At 35.6% G+C, this 19,491-nt stretch overlaps 4 protein-coding genes across 6 annotated transcripts; 3 read left to right on the forward strand and 1 right to left on the reverse strand.

Moving 5' to 3' along the window:
* Positions 1-4,944: 4,944 nt before the first annotated feature.
* On the forward strand, positions 4,945-6,772 carry LOC126719304 (uncharacterized). Its single transcript, XM_050421874.1, has 2 exons — positions 4,945-5,400; positions 6,728-6,772. The coding sequence occupies exons 1-2, from the start codon at positions 4,945-4,947 to the stop codon at positions 6,770-6,772; spliced, it is 501 nt and encodes a 166-aa protein (XP_050277831.1).
* Positions 6,196-10,277, forward strand: LOC126717256 (superoxide dismutase [Cu-Zn] 4A). 3 transcript variants are annotated; one of them, XR_007652487.1, is made up of 9 exons: positions 6,196-6,361; positions 7,776-7,864; positions 7,954-8,055; positions 8,184-8,279; positions 8,441-8,472; positions 8,581-8,656; positions 9,455-9,508; positions 9,963-10,106; positions 10,204-10,277. XR_007652487.1 is itself a non-coding variant. In XM_050418778.1 (8 exons), the coding sequence occupies exons 2-8, from the start codon at positions 7,789-7,791 to the stop codon at positions 9,983-9,985; spliced, it is 459 nt and encodes a 152-aa protein (XP_050274735.1). In that variant the 5' UTR covers positions 6,196-6,361; positions 7,776-7,788; the 3' UTR covers positions 9,986-10,277. The 3 variants fall into 3 exon arrangements, 2 of the variants coding, with proteins under 2 accessions (XP_050274735.1, XP_050274736.1); XM_050418778.1 differs by having other exon boundaries at positions 9,963-10,277; XM_050418779.1 differs by having other exon boundaries at positions 6,199-6,361; positions 7,785-7,864; positions 9,963-10,277.
* Positions 10,278-13,195: 2,918 nt separating this feature from the next.
* On the reverse strand, positions 13,196-14,083 carry LOC126719305 (uncharacterized). Its single transcript, XM_050421875.1, has one exon. It carries the CDS (start codon positions 14,081-14,083, stop codon positions 13,196-13,198), a length of 888 nt encoding a protein of 295 aa, XP_050277832.1.
* Positions 14,084-15,703: 1,620 nt separating this feature from the next.
* On the forward strand, positions 15,704-19,372 carry LOC126717251 (FRIGIDA-like protein 4a). The gene is made up of 3 exons (XM_050418772.1): positions 15,704-16,689; positions 18,010-18,191; positions 18,290-19,372. The coding sequence occupies exons 1-3, from the start codon at positions 15,807-15,809 to the stop codon at positions 19,190-19,192; spliced, it is 1,968 nt and encodes a 655-aa protein (XP_050274729.1). The 5' UTR covers positions 15,704-15,806; the 3' UTR covers positions 19,193-19,372.
* Positions 19,373-19,491: the final 119 nt, after the last annotated feature.

The raw sequence follows: 19,491 nt of genomic DNA on the forward strand, positions 1-19,491 counted from the left end.
TTTAATAACAAACCGCTTAATAATATTCCAGAAATAAAAATTTTAAAGAAAGGAAGAGGCTGCTAGTACATCCACTTCTCTAAAATCAAAATTTCTAAGCAACAGACATATGCACACAATCTAAATAATAAAAAACAATCTATGTGAATAATAAGCAATATATATAAATATATATATATATATATATTTTTTTTTTTTTTCATTAGAGATTTTTTACACAAGTATATGTCTTTTTTTTCCCCTCGTGAAGTCAGGATTCCACTTATATATGAAAAAGGTTGCTAGTAGTTGGACTAACCTCAATTGCAACTTATGTCCTAAATTCTTTTTTTTTGCATGTGAGATATAATTCTTACTCTAACCTAATTTAAATATATATATATATATATATATATGTAAATTTCCTTCTTGGATACTTGAACTCCGACCCTTACCTCCCTCACCTCATGAAAATTTATACTTGTGGAGTAATTATCACGCTTAAAATGCATGGTAGTAATGTCATGAATTCTAATATGACACACTTTATAATTTTAATTCGTCTCATATTTACGTATCTCGTACCAAACATAAAATTAACAAAATTTATGATCATTCACCAATCACTTTCATTCTTCTTTTAGATTCAATGGCAAATTGGCCTATCCTTTCTTTTATTTACCATTTTTGGCTACCAAAAGGTGATTTTTAAATAGGATTAAAGGCAATATTTTTCATAATTAAAAAATTCAACTTTTCAATGCAAAAATTTTCCGAAAAATATTGTTTCTTATTTTAAAAAAATTATTAGGCATTACTATTGAAGTGTAGATGATTTAATTAGTAAATTTAGTCTAGAGATTATATCCCCTGTTTTTTCTTAATAATTAAAAATATATATTTGGCAAAATAACCCTTTAAAAAAAACTTATTCGGCTAAGTATCCTTTTCGCCCTCTCATCTCTTCCACATAAGATTCCTATATGATTCTCAATCAGAATTGTATTTGGCAAAATAACCCTTTTTGTATTTAAAAAACATACAATTCTCAAGTTGGGACTCATCTTTTGAAGAGACAAATACCATGCTAATGTCTCGTTTGTTAAATATTTTGTTTATCACTCTATTTAGATATCGTCTCTTTAACCTGCTAGTAGCAACCCAAGGCTTCCCATGCATGTAGCAAGCTGCATGACTTGTTGTTAGCATGCCATAGCTGCCCACATGTTGCAAGCCAAGGTTGATGACTGCCTGAAGGAAAGAGTCTCTAGAGAAAGATAATGAATCAATTGAAGCGATGCTGGATTGAATTTCAATGGATGGTAGGCTGGTAGCAACTACGGGTGAAGGTACGTTGTTGGATGGGTAGCCCCTAAAAATTTAAAATATTTCAATAATATGGGCTGAAACATTAGTTGGGCTCTTAAAATTTAATAGTTGGGACTCCAAAATTTAAAGGGTGACCCCTCCAAAATAATATTTTGAGTATCGGGTCTAGACTTTACATTTACATAGTACAATTTTTGTTTGTTGAAGTGATCCCAGCTAAATGACACTTTTACGGTTATACCATAAATCACTTGTTGGCTTTTTCTTTTTTTCTTTTTTTAAAAAAAATTTATTTTAATACTTATGTGTGCAAAAGTGAAAGCATGCACTATGCAACAATAAAATTGTGGGGGGTAAAAGATCAATAGGCCCATGTTGATGATTATATTGGGCCGAAGGCCCAGCCTAAGGGAAAAAATCCCTCCTCGGTTGCAGGGAGGAAAAATCCCTCCTCGGCCACGGAGAGAGTCCTCCTTGGCACAATGTAGCCGAGGATGGAGGAGGTAACCTGCCACCGGTAGTAACCCTCCCTATCATCTCACGGAACGGGAAAAGTACTAAAGCAGAAAAGGACAATGAAAGTGTTGAAAGGAAAGGCTGTCATTATCGCATTCAGTGTCTTGTGCCTGACACGGCCATACCCCTCTGTCCTTACAACCACTCCCAACAACTGGAAGGAAGGGCTGATGGGACAAGTACCTACCCTAGAGGCCCCATTCAGGAGGAAGGAAATTACTATAAAAAGGGAGTAAAGAGAGACAGAGAGGGGGGACGGGGCGGAGACCCCCCAACACGCCGGAGGCATCGAAAAAGGCTCCTCAAACCATGACGAGGATCAATCCTCTTTGATGAATCTAGTCTGTCTCAACCTGATCGTAAAGAGCACCACGATGACCGTCGTTCATACGCTAAAACCTAGCTCTTTGGCCCATTCTCTACAAATTCATTGTACCGGGCTCATAGGTCTAAAGTCCCATTCATTTTGGGCTTGGCCTGAAAAACGTGACCCTACAAAAACCTATGATGATGAGGTGGGTAGAAAAAAAGCTCACCCAAAACGTGTACTGGGCTTTAGTGATTTTTTATGTTCTCTCTCTCTTCTGTGCATGGTATTAAAAAAATAAACATTATTTGCTTAAATTTGCAATTTTTTGTTACTGGTTGATTAAGACTTAAGATAATTTTTTTTAGTTGTGCTTAATGGCTCTTCTTCTATACATGGTTTTCAAAATTAAATTTTATCTGTTTAAATTTGCAATTGTTTGTTTCTAGTTGATTAAGATTTAAGATAATTTTGTTATTATGCTAAACGCAATAGTTAAATATGGGAAGTGAAAGTCATACCATATAGGAATTATTAATTAAAATTAAAATTTTATGATTTTTTTTCAAGATTAATTTTTTAATCATTTTCTTAAAGACTAAGGAGATGATAATGGATGATTTTATTTAATGAAACAGCTTTTTCAAGCATAACTTTGGTGGGAGATGCTAAATTCTTCATTAATATATTTTGTACATCTTTATAGCAAAAAAATAATTTTTATATATTCATTGGAGTTTTAAAATATTATAATTTATTTAATTTGATAATATTATGACTAACATATGAATTCATTATTTGGCCCCTGTTGTAAATTTTTTTTTACTATGCTCTTGGTTACAATAAAGTCCACTCTATTTGTTTCGATGGAAAACTTTATGTAAATATAGTTTTTCGTGTTTTTTAGTGTTTGGTAGTATAAAAAAAAAAAAAAAAAATCAATGGAAAACTATATTTGGTCAACAGAAAAATTATGGCTTATTTTTTATTTTTTTGGAAAACAATTCTATCTCATAGCAAACTAAATAAGGAAAATTAGGAGTTTTTTTTCAACTCATTTAAGGTTGTTACCAAATATAGGAAAATGAGATAGTTTTATAAAAAATATTTTTTGAAAAATGACTCATTTTCTAGAAAATATTAACGTCAAAACAAACAAAACCACATCACATATTTAAAACGTCTATGAAGTATTATACTCAAAGGTAGTAAATTTTCTATTAGTGTGTGGTTAGTCTTAAAATCTCGATAGTGTTAGCCAGTAGCAAACTTGTTGAAGTAGAAAAGCCAACACACATGAATTTTTGAAGGACGGTGAGAGATTAGCTGATTTTATTTTTTCAAAAAATGAGTTTCATGATTTGTTTAGGTGGAATTCACCTCTTCATTTAAATGAACAACAAATTTTAAAATGACTACACAAGATTTAGTATTAAAGAACTAATCTCTTGTAGAGACAAGATCTAGAAAGGGTAGGTTTGAAGTTGGCTGGTTGGAAAGGGAAATTACTCTCTTCGAGTGGGAAGGAAATTCTCATTAAGGCGGTGGCCCAAGCCATCACCACTTACATCATGAGCTACTTCCAACTTCCGAAAAGCCTTTGTGATGAGCTTGAAAGAATGATGAGGAATTTTTGGTGGGGGCAAAAAAACCAAGAGTCGAAAATTGCTTGGATTAGTTGGAGAAAGATGTGCAAGCCCAAATCTCTTGGGGGTTTGGGGTTTTGAAATTTGCAGGCTTTCAATCTAGCCCTTTTAGCTAAGCAAGCTTGGAAAATTCTCACAAATCCAAGCTCACTAGCAGCACGCATTCTCAAGGCAAAATATTTTCCCTATTGTGATGTGATTAGTGCTAGCTTAGGCAGCAACCCCTCCTATACATGGAGAAGAATTCATAATAGCCTTGAGGTCCTTAGAAGGGGCACACGCTGGAGAGTCGAGAATGGTCGAAGGATACATATCTAGGATGATAAGTGGCTCCCAACCCCCTCGACCTTTAAAGTCATTTCCCCCCCTCGGATCATTGAAGACTTCCCCATGGTCTCCTCTCTCATTGACTCGGACACAAGGTGGTGGAAGGCCAATTCTGTTAGAGCTCTCTTCCTGCCTTTTGAAGTAGATACTATTCTCAAGATTCCCTTGAGCTACAATATGCCTGATGACAAAATCATCTGAATTGGGAATAAAAAATGAGAATTCTCTGTTAAAAGCACTTATTTTATTGCTGTCAATCTCCTAGAATCACTTGAGGTTGCAGAGTGCTCTTCGGGTGACCCTAATTCCCCATTGTGGAGGAATCTTTGGAAGTTAGAGCTCCCGGAAAAAGTCAAAATCTTCGCTTGGAGAGCTTGATTAAATGGCCTGCCAACATTGGACAATATGCAAATGAGGGGTTTGTGCTCCAACTACACTTGCTCGATTTGTGATGAGGAAGTTGAGTGCTTAACACATAGCTTAATAACTTGTGACTTTGCCTTCTTAGTTTGGGCCCTTTGAAAGGGCTACCCACTTAGTTTGCTGCTGGAAACTCGAGACTTCAAAGACCTTGCCTTCCATTTTCTTGCAAATTCCCCATTGCAGCGCCTATTGCTTTTCTTTGCCATCTCCTGGGCAATCTGGCATAATAGGTTGCGATTCCATAATGAATGTTGCCTTTCGCCCCTTCAAACTTGGGAGATGGCTCAAAGATTAGTAGACGACTTCCACGGCGCCATTAAGATGGATTTCCCCCTTAAACAACTCAATCAAATGAGCTAGTCTGCCCTACCTCCTGGTGTTTTCAAAGTAAATGTTGATGGGGTGTGTTCCCTTGAAATGGGAGTGAATTCTAGGGTTGGGGTGGTTATTAGAGATATGTTTGGCAGGGTTATTGCAGCTCTTTATAAGTCTCTTCCATCGCAATTCCCAGTTGATTGGACGAATCTTTATGCTTTAGAGCAAGGCATTATGTTGGCGCAGGAAATGGAACTCTCCCAAGTCATCTTTGAATTAGATGCTCTCTTGGCTATCCATGCTATTCACCAAGGCATTACTGGGGGTGAAGTTGGGCACTTGGTAGAAGGTATTTTGCAAGCCAAGGCTTCCTTCTCTTGCTACTCTTTCAATCACTTGAAAAGGGACTACAATAGGATTGCTCATAAGCTTGCTCAGTTCGCTAAGATCAACCATTGTACTCAAGTTTGGAAAGGTGTTTCCCCACCTTTTGTATCTCATCTGATTCTATCAGATTTAGAGCCTCCTAATTTGTATCCCTGCTGGTGGCTCTCTGTTGTAATCCTTTTCTTGTTTAATGAAATTGTTTTCCTCTCCCAAAAAAAAAAAAAAAAAAAAAATCTAGAAGAAGTTATTTATGCAAAATAAGTTGCAAACAAATAATTATAAAAGAATTATTAAGTAATATGACAAAAAAATTTCTAAGAACATTCACAATGAGCTCAACTTCCTTTTTATTTTATTTTATTTTTTTTTTTTGTGGTGAACAAAACTCAATGTTTCTTGCTCTAATGAACTAATAAATGCCTCATCAATATTTTGGGGAGCAAAACTCAATTTTGCTTTGAACAAAATCAAACTGTGCAGATTTGATATAAAAGGATTGTTTGAAAAAAATAAAATAAAGAAAGAATATATATATATTTTTTTTGTATAAAAGAATATTTTAATATAGTGGAGAAAATAGAGGCTCATTTGGTACGTGTGTTTAAATAACAGTTTTCAGTTTTTTTTAGAAATATGTATGAGTGAAAAAGTGTGTGAAAATGTGAATAATATTGTTTAAAAACTGAAAATATATATTTCAAATGATGTATCAAACAATCTCAAAAAATTTGTTGAAGGGATGTACTAAAAAAAGATAGGTAATTAAAATAAAACATTAAAAAAAAGGTTTTTTTTTTTAAAAATTTTTTTTATAGAAAAAATAAAAATAGGGTTTTTTTTTTTTTTTTTTGAGAAAGAAATAAAAATAGGGTTGGTAACAAAACTAACCTTGATAAATAATAGTAAATCCCATTAGATTGGACAAGCTACAAATGTACTGAAGTTACCATTATACCCAAAATGAGTAGGTGTTGGAAAAGTCTAGAAGACCACACTGCCTCATCACTACTTCTCTTTCACTATAAATAGGATCATACCCATAAATACAGTCCACCAGATAGTCTCATTTGATTTGTGATCTCTCATCTCTACAATCTGATCATTTTCCACCGTTTCTAAGGGGTGTTCTGAGGTGAGCTCCTCTCATTTCCACTCCTAGTTTCTGAACATGGGCTTAGATTGTTCTTTCATGATCTGGGTTTTGGTTCTTTCATCTGTTTCTTAAGGAAAAAAAGGATGCACATTTTCTTTTTTGTTTATAAAAAGGTTGTATTTTTCAGTTATTTCTCAAATTTGGCTTGATTTTTTTGCTTTAGATTTTGAAGATCTGCTCTTTGTTCTTACTTGTAAACCGGTTGATCTTTGTTTTGTTAAAAGATTTCTCTTTTGGTCAATGTGACTGTTGAGGAAGTTATATTTAAGGATCCTGTACTTAAATTTATTGTCTTTTTTTGGGGTTTTTTGGTCCATGTTTGCGAATTTTTATGATGGTTCACAGATCGCTTCAGTTTTTGGTTCTGGTGAGTTAGATAATGATTTATGATGTTTTGATTATCTGTTTTGTTCTCTTAATTTTTAGTTAGATTATGTGTGTATGTGTGTGTGTATTATACTCTATGTTGGGATGTTGAGAGATGAGACGTTGAGAAAAATTAAGAGAATTTAAGATGGGTATTCTTATTTTGACCTAATATTTTAGCTTGTATCTACTTCATCCACTGTATCCATGGAAGTTTTTGTTGGCTGACGGTTTAGGGTGTGGATGTAATAGAAATTGGAGTAGATAAAGTAATCCATATGTGTAATATTTGTGCTCTACTGGTTTTTGAGAATTAAAGAAGAAAAAACAGTGATTGTTCACCTCAAACGAGCCATATAATAGTCATTTGAGCTAAGTTTACTTTTTGTTTTGTAATGCTATTTGTTGTATATATCAGCTTATTTGAGTTTATGGTGGTTCTGATTCTGCGAAAGCAAGTTGCTTTAGTTTCTAACACGCAATAAACCTGTTTTCTACCTTTGAAAATATGTAACAAACTTTTAATTTTTGTGAGACCTTCAAAACACTAGCTACTAGAAAAGGATTTAAGATTACGATTACCAATACTAAGCTGTCTGCCAATTTTATGTTGGTGGTTACATTATACAAGCCTTTATGCTTACATCTGGGTTTTATTTCCCTCAAGTAATTGGCCATCATTACAGAACCTGAACATAGTTAGAGTGGTCTAATATCTTTTGAATGTTATTTTCTGTTTTGTTGTGAAGGAATACTGTAATCAATAAACAGTCTTATTATTTCCCACTAGTAATTGGCCTCATTACATAACCTGGATGTAGTTGGAGTTGTCTAATATATTTTTGACATTTTATTTTCCTTATATTTATGAAGGCATACTGTGATCAATTAAACATCTTTATCTTACATTACATCGATCGTTTTCTTTATTACTTGTAATATCTTTGCATATCTTCTGTGTTCCTTTTCTTTTCAATGGTTTTTGTATGTTTAATATCATATAGTTTTGATAAACTGTTTCATTTAGATCACATAGAACGATGGTGAAGGCTGTGGCTGTTCTTGGAGCTAGTCCGAATGTCTCTGGCACTATCTACTTCACCCAGGAAGGAGATGGTAACTTGAAATTCCTGTATTATTAATAAGGAAATGAAATTGCTATTTTCCTATTTAAATTAATAATTTTCATTTCAAAATTTTTTCAGGACCAACTACAGTAACTGGAAGTATTTCTGGTCTTAAACCTGGACTCCATGGCTTCCATGTGCACGCTCTTGGAGACACAACAAACGGTTGCATGTCAACTGGTATATTCCAATGATCATAATGTTTGTATATTTGTTTAGGGGAAAAGTAGAGGGATTACACTTTGTTCTGATCAAATGCCCTTGCGTGTTTATTTTTATTAATTTTTTTTTAATCTATCTGCATGTAGGACCACATTTCAATCCTGCTAGCAAAGAGCATGGCGCTCCTGAAGATGAGAATCGTCATGCTGGTGATCTGGGAAACGTCAATGTTGGTGCTGATGGTATGTCTTGTACTTAATTCTTCAGTCTTAAAGTTGTTTATTGGGGGCTTGAAGTTCCATTAGATTCTGTGTTTTTAACTGATAAGAAGGGTTGAGATAGGAATGTATTTTGTATGACACATTTGGGGTACTAACATTCTCACTACATTGTTGTGATACAGGCACAGTAAATTTCACAATCATTGACAAGCAGGTATGCTTCATTTCCTAGTTGATTTTAGTGTGTGTGTATATATATATATATATATAATTTTTTTTTTTTTATAGTTCCTGTTGACTTATGTATTTTATATCTTTGCAGATTCCCCTTTCTGGACCAAATTCCATTATTGGAAGGGCTGTTGTTGTCCACGCAGATCCAGATGATCTTGGCAAGGGTAACTATTTACTCACCTTGGAAACCATCCTAAGTGTTTTTTCCCTCCTAGATAACCGTTGATGACTTGACTGAGCTTTAATGACTTAGTGACTGTCAATTAAAAACTTGATCTGTGTATAAATTGTATCTTTCTGGAGTAAATAAGAAGTATGAATTGGTGCTTTTGTTTTCGTTTTGGGTTAATGGTTGCTATGTCAAGCAAGACATCTAAAAATTTTGGGTAAATATTAGGAACCTGAAGTTTTGATAATCCCTTTGCCCCTCCCCTCTTTCAAATCGAAAGTTAAATAATACTACTCTCAAGTTATATCTGAAGAAAAGGAGACGACTCTCAAGTTTTTGACATTCAAGTAAAAATTAGCATTGAGCTGGACATGGAAACATGTTCCAAAGAGGAGGGTAGGTGACGCTGATAACCCACCTCTTAATTATTTTATTTGAAACCTCTGGATTGTTTTCTGATATTGACTTTTGTAAATGAAGTTTTGCCTTTCCCCTAGTGCTTTTGAGTTTTGACCTTAATGATCATATTTTTTAAGTTAAAAAAAAAGTTTTGACTTTAATAATCTTATTCGAAAGGTCTGAATTGTTTTCTGTTTATTTTAATGGTTGATCATAAATTTTTGTGATTTTGCTAGCTAACCCTAATTATTATTACTTTTTTAAATGTTGTCTGCTTTTACTGGTCAAAAATAGTTTCCTTGTGTGCTTTTACTTGCCATGATAGGTATTGGTATCAATAAACTTACGTTAAACTTTTCTCCTATCTAATCCTTTTTTTATAATATATATCCAGGAGGACATGAACTTAGCAAGAGCACTGGAAATGCAGGTGGCCGAGAAGCTTGTGGTATGTAAATTTGTCAGATTACATTGAAATAAAATCACTGCATATATTTAAACATGCTATACAACCAAATTGATATATTGCTTAGGGTCCTCTTTATAGTATTTCTAGATTTTAATCATATATATGGTGATACCTCCCTCAAAAAAAAAAAAAAAAAAAATATATATATATATATATATATATATAAAATCGGATTGTGCAAAACTGAGTAAAATTCTGATAGTTGTACCAAACCCAGGTACTTGATGCTCCTTAACTAGTTTTTTGATAAAATTGCTTAGAACTTATGAAAAGGATTTCTAGTTATATTCATTGCTCTCCTTCTCTGAAAACAACATATTATCTTTGACAAATGTAAATATTTGTTTGTTTCTCATCTTATCTTGGATTCCATCTCTTTTGTTTTAACTTTGATGTTATAGTTATTGTACTTATGTCTTTGTTTCTTGTGCAGGTATCATTGGTCTCCAAGGATGAACTGCATCTTCTAATCCCTACTCTGCTGTATGCTTTGCAAAGGACTTGTCGAGAACTCTTCTAAATAAATAACAAACTTTTGTCCACTCTCTTCAGGTCTATTTTTGTGATCCTAAATTAGGTACTGTACTCTGTCGTATGCTTCGCGAAGGACTTGTCGAGAACTCAACAAACTTTTGTCCACTCTCTTCAGGTCTGTTTTTGTGATCGTAAATTAGGTACTGTACTCTGTTGTATGCTTTGCGAAGGACTTGTCGAGAACTCTTCTAAATAAATAACAAACTTTTGTCCACTCTCTTCAGGTCTATTTTTGTGATCGTAAATTGGGTACTGTGTGTCCTTTTGATGTAATATCAACCTTTAATTATCAGTGTTGCATAAAGACACTGCTTTCATCCACCTAACCTAAATGCTTTTGGTTCATCTTCTTTCTATTAGAGGTTTAACTTGCCCTTCTTACTCAAAGACGTGATATCATATGGTCATGAATGCCCATAGAATTTTCAGAGTTAGAACTTATGCTTGCCTTGTGGCATCGTCTAGTGTTTCAAGGACACACGCTTCCACTTCATTGTTGGGCATCCACATATGGTCCTAACCAAAAATGCATTCTCTTGGAATAGGCAACTCTCTAAATCAATTATCTAAATATCTAAAGAATGTGAAATTGAGTTGCCTTCGGGGCTTCTCAAAAGTCTTGTAAGTTGGGAGATAATGCAAACGAATGAAAGTGAGAGCAATTGATAAAGTAGATGCTTTGATGCATGTTCTCAAGATGAATACATCTTTTTTTTCGCTGAAAGATGAATACATCTTGAGAACAAGAGAGGGACGACGTATACATCAAGATGAATCTCTACATTTTTTTAAAAGTTTGGTGGGCTAGAAAAATGTGAATATTAGTAGTTGTCAGGTTAGAGAATCTCTAGCTATATGTACAAGATAGAAATTTTTTTTTTTTTTTTGTTAAGTACAAGATAGAAATTTGGTCCAACAGAAAAGACAGAAAGAATGACAGACATCACAATTTAAATGAGATTAATATTTTTTTTGGGATTAATTTCCAACTTTGTGGGTTCCTGACCAAAATAAAATTGAAGAAAACGGTCAAATCCAAATGAACCCATAAACAACTTTATGCGAGAAATATCACTACACATTTTGTCATAAATGGAAACTCAATATTAATTAGACAAAATGATGATTAGACTTTTCCACTCTGGTCTCTTTCAGGAGTCATGGGCAATGTCATGAATGGATCCATAAGCAACTTTATGCAAGATACATCCCAACATTTTTTTGTCATAAATAGAAACTCAATCAATGTGAACTAAATCCTTATGTGACATGACAAATAAGATCCAATTTTAAAGATAGTAAAACAAAATGCTAATCTACATAAAACCAATGCAATATATTGTACCTCCAAATTTGTAATTGAGATCTGGAACTCAACCATAGTTCTTTAGAACATTTCCACCAAGGGAAGTAAATTTTTTAGCATATATCACCTCAAAATCCAAAATTTTAGCTTTTAACAACTCATTTTATAATACACTCAATATCAAAGATTCTATATTTTTAACCACTTCATTAAATTTTTTTTTTATTATTTCTTTATTCTTCAATTATATTTCTTTCTCTCTCTTCCTCTCTATCACTCGCAACAAACCCATACCCACCCCATCCACCACCATCGGAAAAAAACACCAACCACCCATACCCACCTATCTATCCAACAAACTCACACTCTTCCATCTTAACCTAGCAAACCCATATCCATCCCAGCCACCAACATTGAAAAAAAAAGTAGATGCAGAAAAACCCATAGAGACCCACAGAGATTCACCACAAACCCAGAAAATAACAGCATCCATAAAACCCAAAATCGGTGATCGACGGAGACCCATATATTCACCACAAAACCCAAAATCAGACCAAATCTCAGCCACAACCTTAGCCACCACCGGAGATTCCAGAGAAGAAATCAAATCGAATCTCAACCACAATCCACCAAATCAGACCAACAACATCCATCAAATTGGAGCAAATCTCAGTCACGATCCACGATCCACCACCACCACGATCCATCGGTGAGAAGAAGGAGAGAGAACCAGTGAGAAGAGAGGAAAAAAAAGAAGAGAGAGAGAGAGAGAAACTTGGGTGAGATGGTGAGAGGGAGAGGAAGAAGATTGGGTGAGAATCGTGAGATGGTGTGACAAAGGAGAAGTGAGAGAGGAGAAAGAAGAGACTTGGGAAGGAGACAAACACGAAAGAGAGAGGGAAAGATATTAATAAAAAATGATAGCATTGTGCTACAATGCACGCACTGTAACAATATTGCAAATTTTTTAGTATATGCAATCTTTGATGGAACATGTTTTTGGGTTATAAATGCTAAAAAAAAACATCTTTTAGCATATGCAATCCTTAATGGGAATGCTCTTAGAAATTAGTACCTTTTGTTTTTCAAATCGGGATTTAAGTTTTGGGATGTTTGATGTGCACCATGAAATTATTACAAACAGTGAGTCAAGGATCGGAGTGAACCATTTATTTTATATAAAGTAGATATGACATTATAGGAAGGTGGAACATGATCGATAGGAATTGAAACATTGTAAATGGTGCAAAATTCTTAACTTTTAAAACTGTTTCTTCCTATTTGATTCAACAATCAGAATTATTTAGTGACTCTTCCTTCGTCTTGTAAAAAAGTTGAAATTAAAAGCACCTTTTATTTTCCTAAAGTGTCAAGGTAATGCTTGCATCATTTTAATTAGCTCCCTATTTAATTCGGACTACTTTCCATTTTCATGTCAAAGTCATAACAAATTATTATTGTCCGCTGCTACAAAATCATTCATTCCAAAACATTAAAACATGACATAATATGTCAATGGCTTGGTAATTCTTGCCTCAATATTCTTTTGTCTAGAGATGAACTTGTATTATAGAGAAAAAAACATATTAAATAGTTCTTAAACGCCCCTAATTTAGGTGAATATCATAAAGAGTACATTTTGTATTATGGTTTGCTTTCCCTTTTTTCCCACTAGGTTTGAAATTTAGTGCCCATTAGATATAGTTTAAGTGTATTGGTTTATTTGACTTGAATATATAGTTTTGTAATGAATGCTGAATGTTTCACTAACTTTTACTATTTTACACATCTTTTTTTTTTTTTTTGATAAGTAAGATGATGTATTACTAAAAAGGCAAATACAACAATTGGGGAACCGGTCCATCAACTTCCTTACAAAAAACCCATGGAGGGATGGAAGAGATGGGTTGGGGTCCCCAATTTAGAGAAATACACGCCCAACGGGCTAAATGATGAGCAAGCTCATTACAAGAACGATAACAAAAGGAAAATTTTGCAACTGAAAAGTAAGGAAAAAGGTTGCGGATGTCTGAGATAATGGAAGAGATTTCCCATGGTGGATCGGAAGATGGGCAAACTATAGAGTCAATGACAACCTTGGCATCGCCTTCAAAGATCACAAACTTGTAACCAAGATTTATTGTTGTGGACATGGCAAGGAGGGCAGCTTTGGCTTCGCCCCAAACCGGGGATTGAGAAGGTTCCTTTGCTGTACAAACTGAGATAATCATACCATTAGGATCACGGCCAACAACAGAGATGAAGGTCGCATTTGGTCTAATGGCAGCGTCGAAGTTGAATTTGATCCAACCTATTGGTGGGGGGTGCCATTGAGAGGCAGTGGTGGGGGATATGGATAGCAAAGCATCAGAATGAGACTTGAAAGATCTATTGATGTCAGCAGCCAGCCGATTAGGAGGGTCGAACAAGTCATCAAAGATCAGTTTGTTTCTACTCCACCAGATGCGGTCACACGTGATTGCAGCTAATAGGGAGAAGGATGGGCCAACTGATGGGCAGAGACCAAGGAGACTCACAGGATTTAGGATGGACTTAATCCAATCAGATGCTGACTTTGGTGGGATGGAAGATAGATTGATGGGGATACTTGTGTGTCTCCATACAATAATGGCAAAAGGGCACTCAAACAAAACATGAACCACTGATTCTTGATGATGATGACACCGGGGACAGGATGAATCCAACCCAGCCATTCTTCGAGCAAGAAATTCTCTAGTGGGGAGAACATCCCACGCAATTTTCCAAATGTGGTATTTGAGTCATTCATTGAACTTCATGGACCATAATCTCTTCCATTCAACAGCAGTAAGGGGACCAGAATTTGAAAATCTGGCATTTTGGTCAACAAGGTAAGCTGACTTGACAGAAAATTTTCCACTTGGACATTTTGCCCAAAAAATGGAATCTGCAACTGGAGTGAAAGGAATGTGGATTTGTTGAATAGAGGAGGCTGTATCATGGTCGAAGAGGTTGTGGAGAAGAGCTCGGTTCCACTGTCTAGTTTCAGGAACAATTAGTTCAGAAACCAATTGTTGGTCTGGCAGCAAGGTTATGTGGGTTGGGGTGAAGGATGGAAGTGAGGGAATCCATGGGTCATGCCAAATGTTCACCGAAGAACCTGATCCAATGAGGTAGCAGTAGCCTTTTTTTATCAAAGGAATGCTTTTGTGAATGCCTTTCCAAATGTAGGATGAGTTTTGTTGGAGGGTAGAGGTTAGGAAGGGACGACCACGAAGGTATTTGGATTGGAGGAGGTTGGCCCAAGGTTTATCTGCACTAGATGCAATAATCCACCCAAGTTTGGATATTAGTGCATTGTTGATGTCATGAGCACGACGGAAGCCCAAACCCCCAGCAGATTTTGGTTTGCATAAAGAATCCCACGCTTTTGGATAGATATGGTGACCGGAATCAGTAAAACCCCAGAAAAAATCTCTGAGTCTGGCATCAATTTTACTGCAAATAGACTTTGGAAGCTTAAATGATGACATCCAATAAGATGGTATTGAGGATAGCACAGACTTTATAAGAGTAGCTTTGGCAGCTTGTGATAAAATCTTTGCTTTCCAACCAGAAATTCTGCTGTTGATTTTTTCTAAAATGGTGTTGAACTGAGCTTGGTGACCTCTTTGGATATGAGTGGGAAGCCCAAGGTAGAAATTCTTGGAAGTTGGTTGGTTCAAACCAATCAGGTTGCGCAGAGAGATTTTGCATGATGGAGAAACATTTCGACTAAAAGTTATTGCCGATTTCCTCTTGTTGATGGAAAGCCCAGACCAATTCTGAAATTGAGTTAAGCAAGATTGGACAGCCGCAAGGTCATCATGGTTAGCCCGAGAAAATACCACAAGATCATCAACAAACATAAGATGCGAGATTGGGGGGCAATTTCTTGCAATTTTGATGCAAATTGCATCAATTAAAAAAGCATTTGATTGGACTAATAGTACAACTCAAAAACACAAAGGAGGGCATGACAAAATTTAATGAATTATTTGGTGTCGAGAGATTTTTCCCTTCAACCTATCATAAGCATGAAATTGTTAGATTTACAACATAAAAGGACGAGAGAGTAGAAATGCTTAATTTGGAGAAAAAAAACATTGTAGTTATTACTTGAAAAGAAGTTAGAGGAATATTAACTCAAACACACACATGGTCAATCCAACGCCTCATTTTGTTGTTGGTGAACTTTTGACCTCTGATTAGGATTTATGTTATCCTTAAATTCCTTAACTTGATAGTTTGAGGAAAGAAAAGAAAAAACATCCATGTTTCTAGCAATTTCCATAAACTGCATGCCGTTTAGCACACGTATAGTGAAGTTGATCACTCACAAAAAGCAAAAGTCGTTACACAAATCCCCTCTTCTCCTACCAACCCTGTTGTCTGGTCTAGGAATTCTCACTTTCCTCCATGTCCTCCTCGTCCACTTCCTCCTCACTTCCAGACCTTCCTCCACTTCCACAACTCCCACACAACCTTCGCAAATCATTCAAACTTCTCAAAACTCATGCTGCTGCTGTTGCCAATTTCACTCTCCAATGGCAGGACCTAGAGGACCACTTCCATTCCATTCACAATTCAATCCAATCAAAACTCCAAGAATTCCAATCCCAGCAAAAAACCCATTTGGATTCTAAAGAAACCATTTTGATTCCAACCCATGAATCCCAAGTCAATTCCAAAGAAACCCAATTGAGTCCAGCTCTTGAATCCCAAGAAAAATCTGAGGAAACCCAATTCTCAAACCAACAAGACCAAGCGGATTCTGAGGGAACTTTGCCTGAAAACAATGGGAATTCTTATGAGATTCCAATAAATGAAGGTTGGAAGGCAGTGTTGTTGTATTTGAATGATCATTCGAAAGAGCATGAATCTATGCACAACGATTTATATAATGCGCTTAAGGATTATGTGGATCCTGGGAAGCTAGTGTTTGAGGCAGTGAAATGGATTCACTCACAGGAATTGGAGAAGGGGAATACAGATAAAGAAATTCGTGTTTCAAGGTGGAGTTGTGCGCTTTTGTTGGAGGAGTTGCTGAGAGTGAAACCAGTGGTTAAAGCAGAAGTGAGAGAAGAGGCACTGAAACTAGCCTTTGAATTGAAGGGAAATATAAAAGAAGACGATATTGAGAATTCTTGGGAGGTTTTGGGGTTTTTGCTGCTTGTGGGTGCATTTGGATTGGTGGCTGAGTTTGATGAGGATGAGGTTTTGGAGCTTTTGAAATATAGTTTGCATCGTAAAGAGACTCCAGAGTTGGTTCGGGCTCTTGGTTTTGCTAACAGGGCCCTTGGTAAGTTTCAACGAATTTTTTATGCTTGTTATTTATAATTTATATATGTGGTAATGTGGTATTATTATTGCACTATTTGGAGTGGTAACTCAGTGGCCTTACTAGTTACTAGTTACTAGTTACTACTATTTCCTGTACTTTGTAAGGTCAGTTGTTCTTATATAATGCAAAAAATGTAATGGCTGAAAGCTTGAGGGGTTCTTACTCTTTAGCTGGTTTGGTTAGTTTGAATGCTTTGATATGAACATGCTTGATGCTCTGACAAATAAAAATTCTTCTTCATTTATGGGATTTCTTCTAGGACAGTGAGTCCCATATTTTATCGCATTGTTTATCAGCATTAGTAACATCAAATCTTGGTATTGACCATTCAATATTCATTTCGAATCATTATGTTTGAAAGTTGTTTTTTTGATAAGTGATTATGTTTGAAAGTTGTTGCAATGACCATGTCAATTACCAAAATGTAACCTTTCATGGCTGAATGACTTTTTATGTCTTACACTCAATATCTACTTTTATTCATTTTTTTTAAAAAACTTTATTACTTGTCTACTTCTAAGATTAAATTAGACTGTTTCAATCTTATTTATTATATGATTATGGTGCTCAGCCACTAGAATTATATAACCATCTTAAAATAGTCACAGTTCTCTTACTTTTTTGACGTATAATGTTCCTTATTGATGCTTTAAGATTTAGATATAGTAGTCCATAGCTCTTTGGCTCTCTATGGCATTTTATTTTTTCTGCTGTACTTACACTGCATTTTAATTGAATCTGGAACTTTTCCTCTGTTCTAGTATGAATTTTTGAAATGTTGTGCCATGTAATGTAGAAAAAGAAACGTTTCTGGGTGTCACAAAAAAGAAAAAAAGAAAGAGATGTATCCTGGTTGGAAATCAGTGTACTTCTGGATCATAGATTTTGATACATTCAGATTTGCCAATTCATGAGGGCTCAGGGTAGTCCTTGTGGTTTTGACTGCCTCATGGTAACACTTGATTGCTTTATGTGTAAATTATTTTTATTAAGAGGACTCTGCAAAGGGAATTTATGGTAACTGTGCTCTTGCTGTCTTTGTATTGTATTCAGTGCTAGGGGGTTTATTTCTTAGTAAGTTATACAATTTTACTTTATTGTTCACATTTTTTACCCTCTATTCTTCCCTTCCACAAGTGGAATCTCTTCTTGCTGCATCTGTCACTGTTATTGCCTTGATTTTTAGTCAGGATATTGCTTATTTTGTTGTTATCATATTTTACTTCTCTTTTCCCAAACCCTGATGAAGGTCCTTCATTTGTGTTTTACATGTCCTAGATTTTATCCAAAAACTCCTTACAAAGAATAAGCGACTCGATGCTATCAGATTTATATATGCATTCGAATTAGATGACAAGTTCCCTCCAGGACCCCTGCTCAAAGCCCATTTGAAGCATTCCAAGAAGAAAATATGGAGGAGTATCAGTAGAAACTATGGTTCTATACAACCTGACCAAAAGGTATATTTGCCTCTTGCTTTTCTTTATCACAGTTGCTTTCGATAACTAGTATCAAATGGCTGCTTTGCTTAAACTTCAATTCATTAAATTCCTCACAGAATGAGATGGCAAATAGAGAAATAGCTGTTCTAAAAGCGATGTTACGATGCATTGATAAGTACAATCTTGGATCCCATTATGATCCTAGGAACCTTGTAAATCGCATTGAGCTTCTGAAAAGGCAGAATCAAGAGAGGAAGGCAATGAAAGCAGCTTCTAAATCCAAGGCTCAGGTGCAACAGAAGAACACAAATAAACGTACTGCCAATTACCACAAAGCTGGCCGGGATCAGCAGAGCAGATTTAAGCGGCCTCAGACAGATGAATCTCGTGCATCTGTGAATGCAGCTTTCTCAATCCACTCAGTACAGCCATCTTATCCTCAGCGAGAAGGTTCTTTTGTGGGTCAAGGTGCAGAATACTTAAACCCACCTGCTGGAATGGCTGTGGCAGCAGCTATTCCAAATGTTTCCGTTGGTACGATCCACTCGAGGCAACTAACTCATTATCAGCCAGAAAGCTCATTCACAGCTCAAGATTTACAATACCTAACCCCATCTGCTGGACAGTATGGTTTGGCGCGCTCCTCCCCTGATCCCACACATGTGAGTTTATCAGGTGCACCATATGGTTTCCCGTACTCCAGTCCCATCCCCCAATATGCAAACTCGTCTGTTGGATATAATGGAATGGTGGGCTCCCAAACTGGCACCCCATGGAGCTCATCATCTGGTCAGTATGGGGCAAATATTATTGCAAATGGGAGCACTGAGCAGATTGGATCAGCTGGAACCCAAATAGCTGTAGGCATTGCTTCTAATTCACATCCAGACAGATCAATTTCTTATTACCCAGGGAATCGACTTAGGAGCCCTAATTATCATGATGATAGGTCAGTGTCTCAAACTCACAGTAGAGATAAGCAGTCTCAGTGCCCACCACCAGCTATTTATCATCTTTAGATATTGCTTTTTTTTTTTAAAGTTACATTATAGTCATTACTCTTACAGTTTTACTTTCATTCTGTCTTCCCTCTCAATGAAATTTAGCTTGTCCATGAATGAACATTTTTGTATATGGCTTGAAGATAAAAAGAACTATTGTTTCAGTTTAGGCAATCTGAATGTCTTGATGATTGCTCATATCTCTCACTGGCAAATTCGTGATGTGTCATCTTATGCTTTCCGTATATACGAAGCCTTTGATGCTTGTCCTGTGTTTTTCAATAAATTCACTCATATTCATAATTCATCTAAAAAAA

Source organism: Quercus robur, chromosome 3, assembly GCF_932294415.1.
Source record: "Quercus robur chromosome 3, dhQueRobu3.1, whole genome shotgun sequence".
Lineage (NCBI taxonomy): Eukaryota > Viridiplantae > Streptophyta > Magnoliopsida > Fagales > Fagaceae > Quercus > Quercus robur.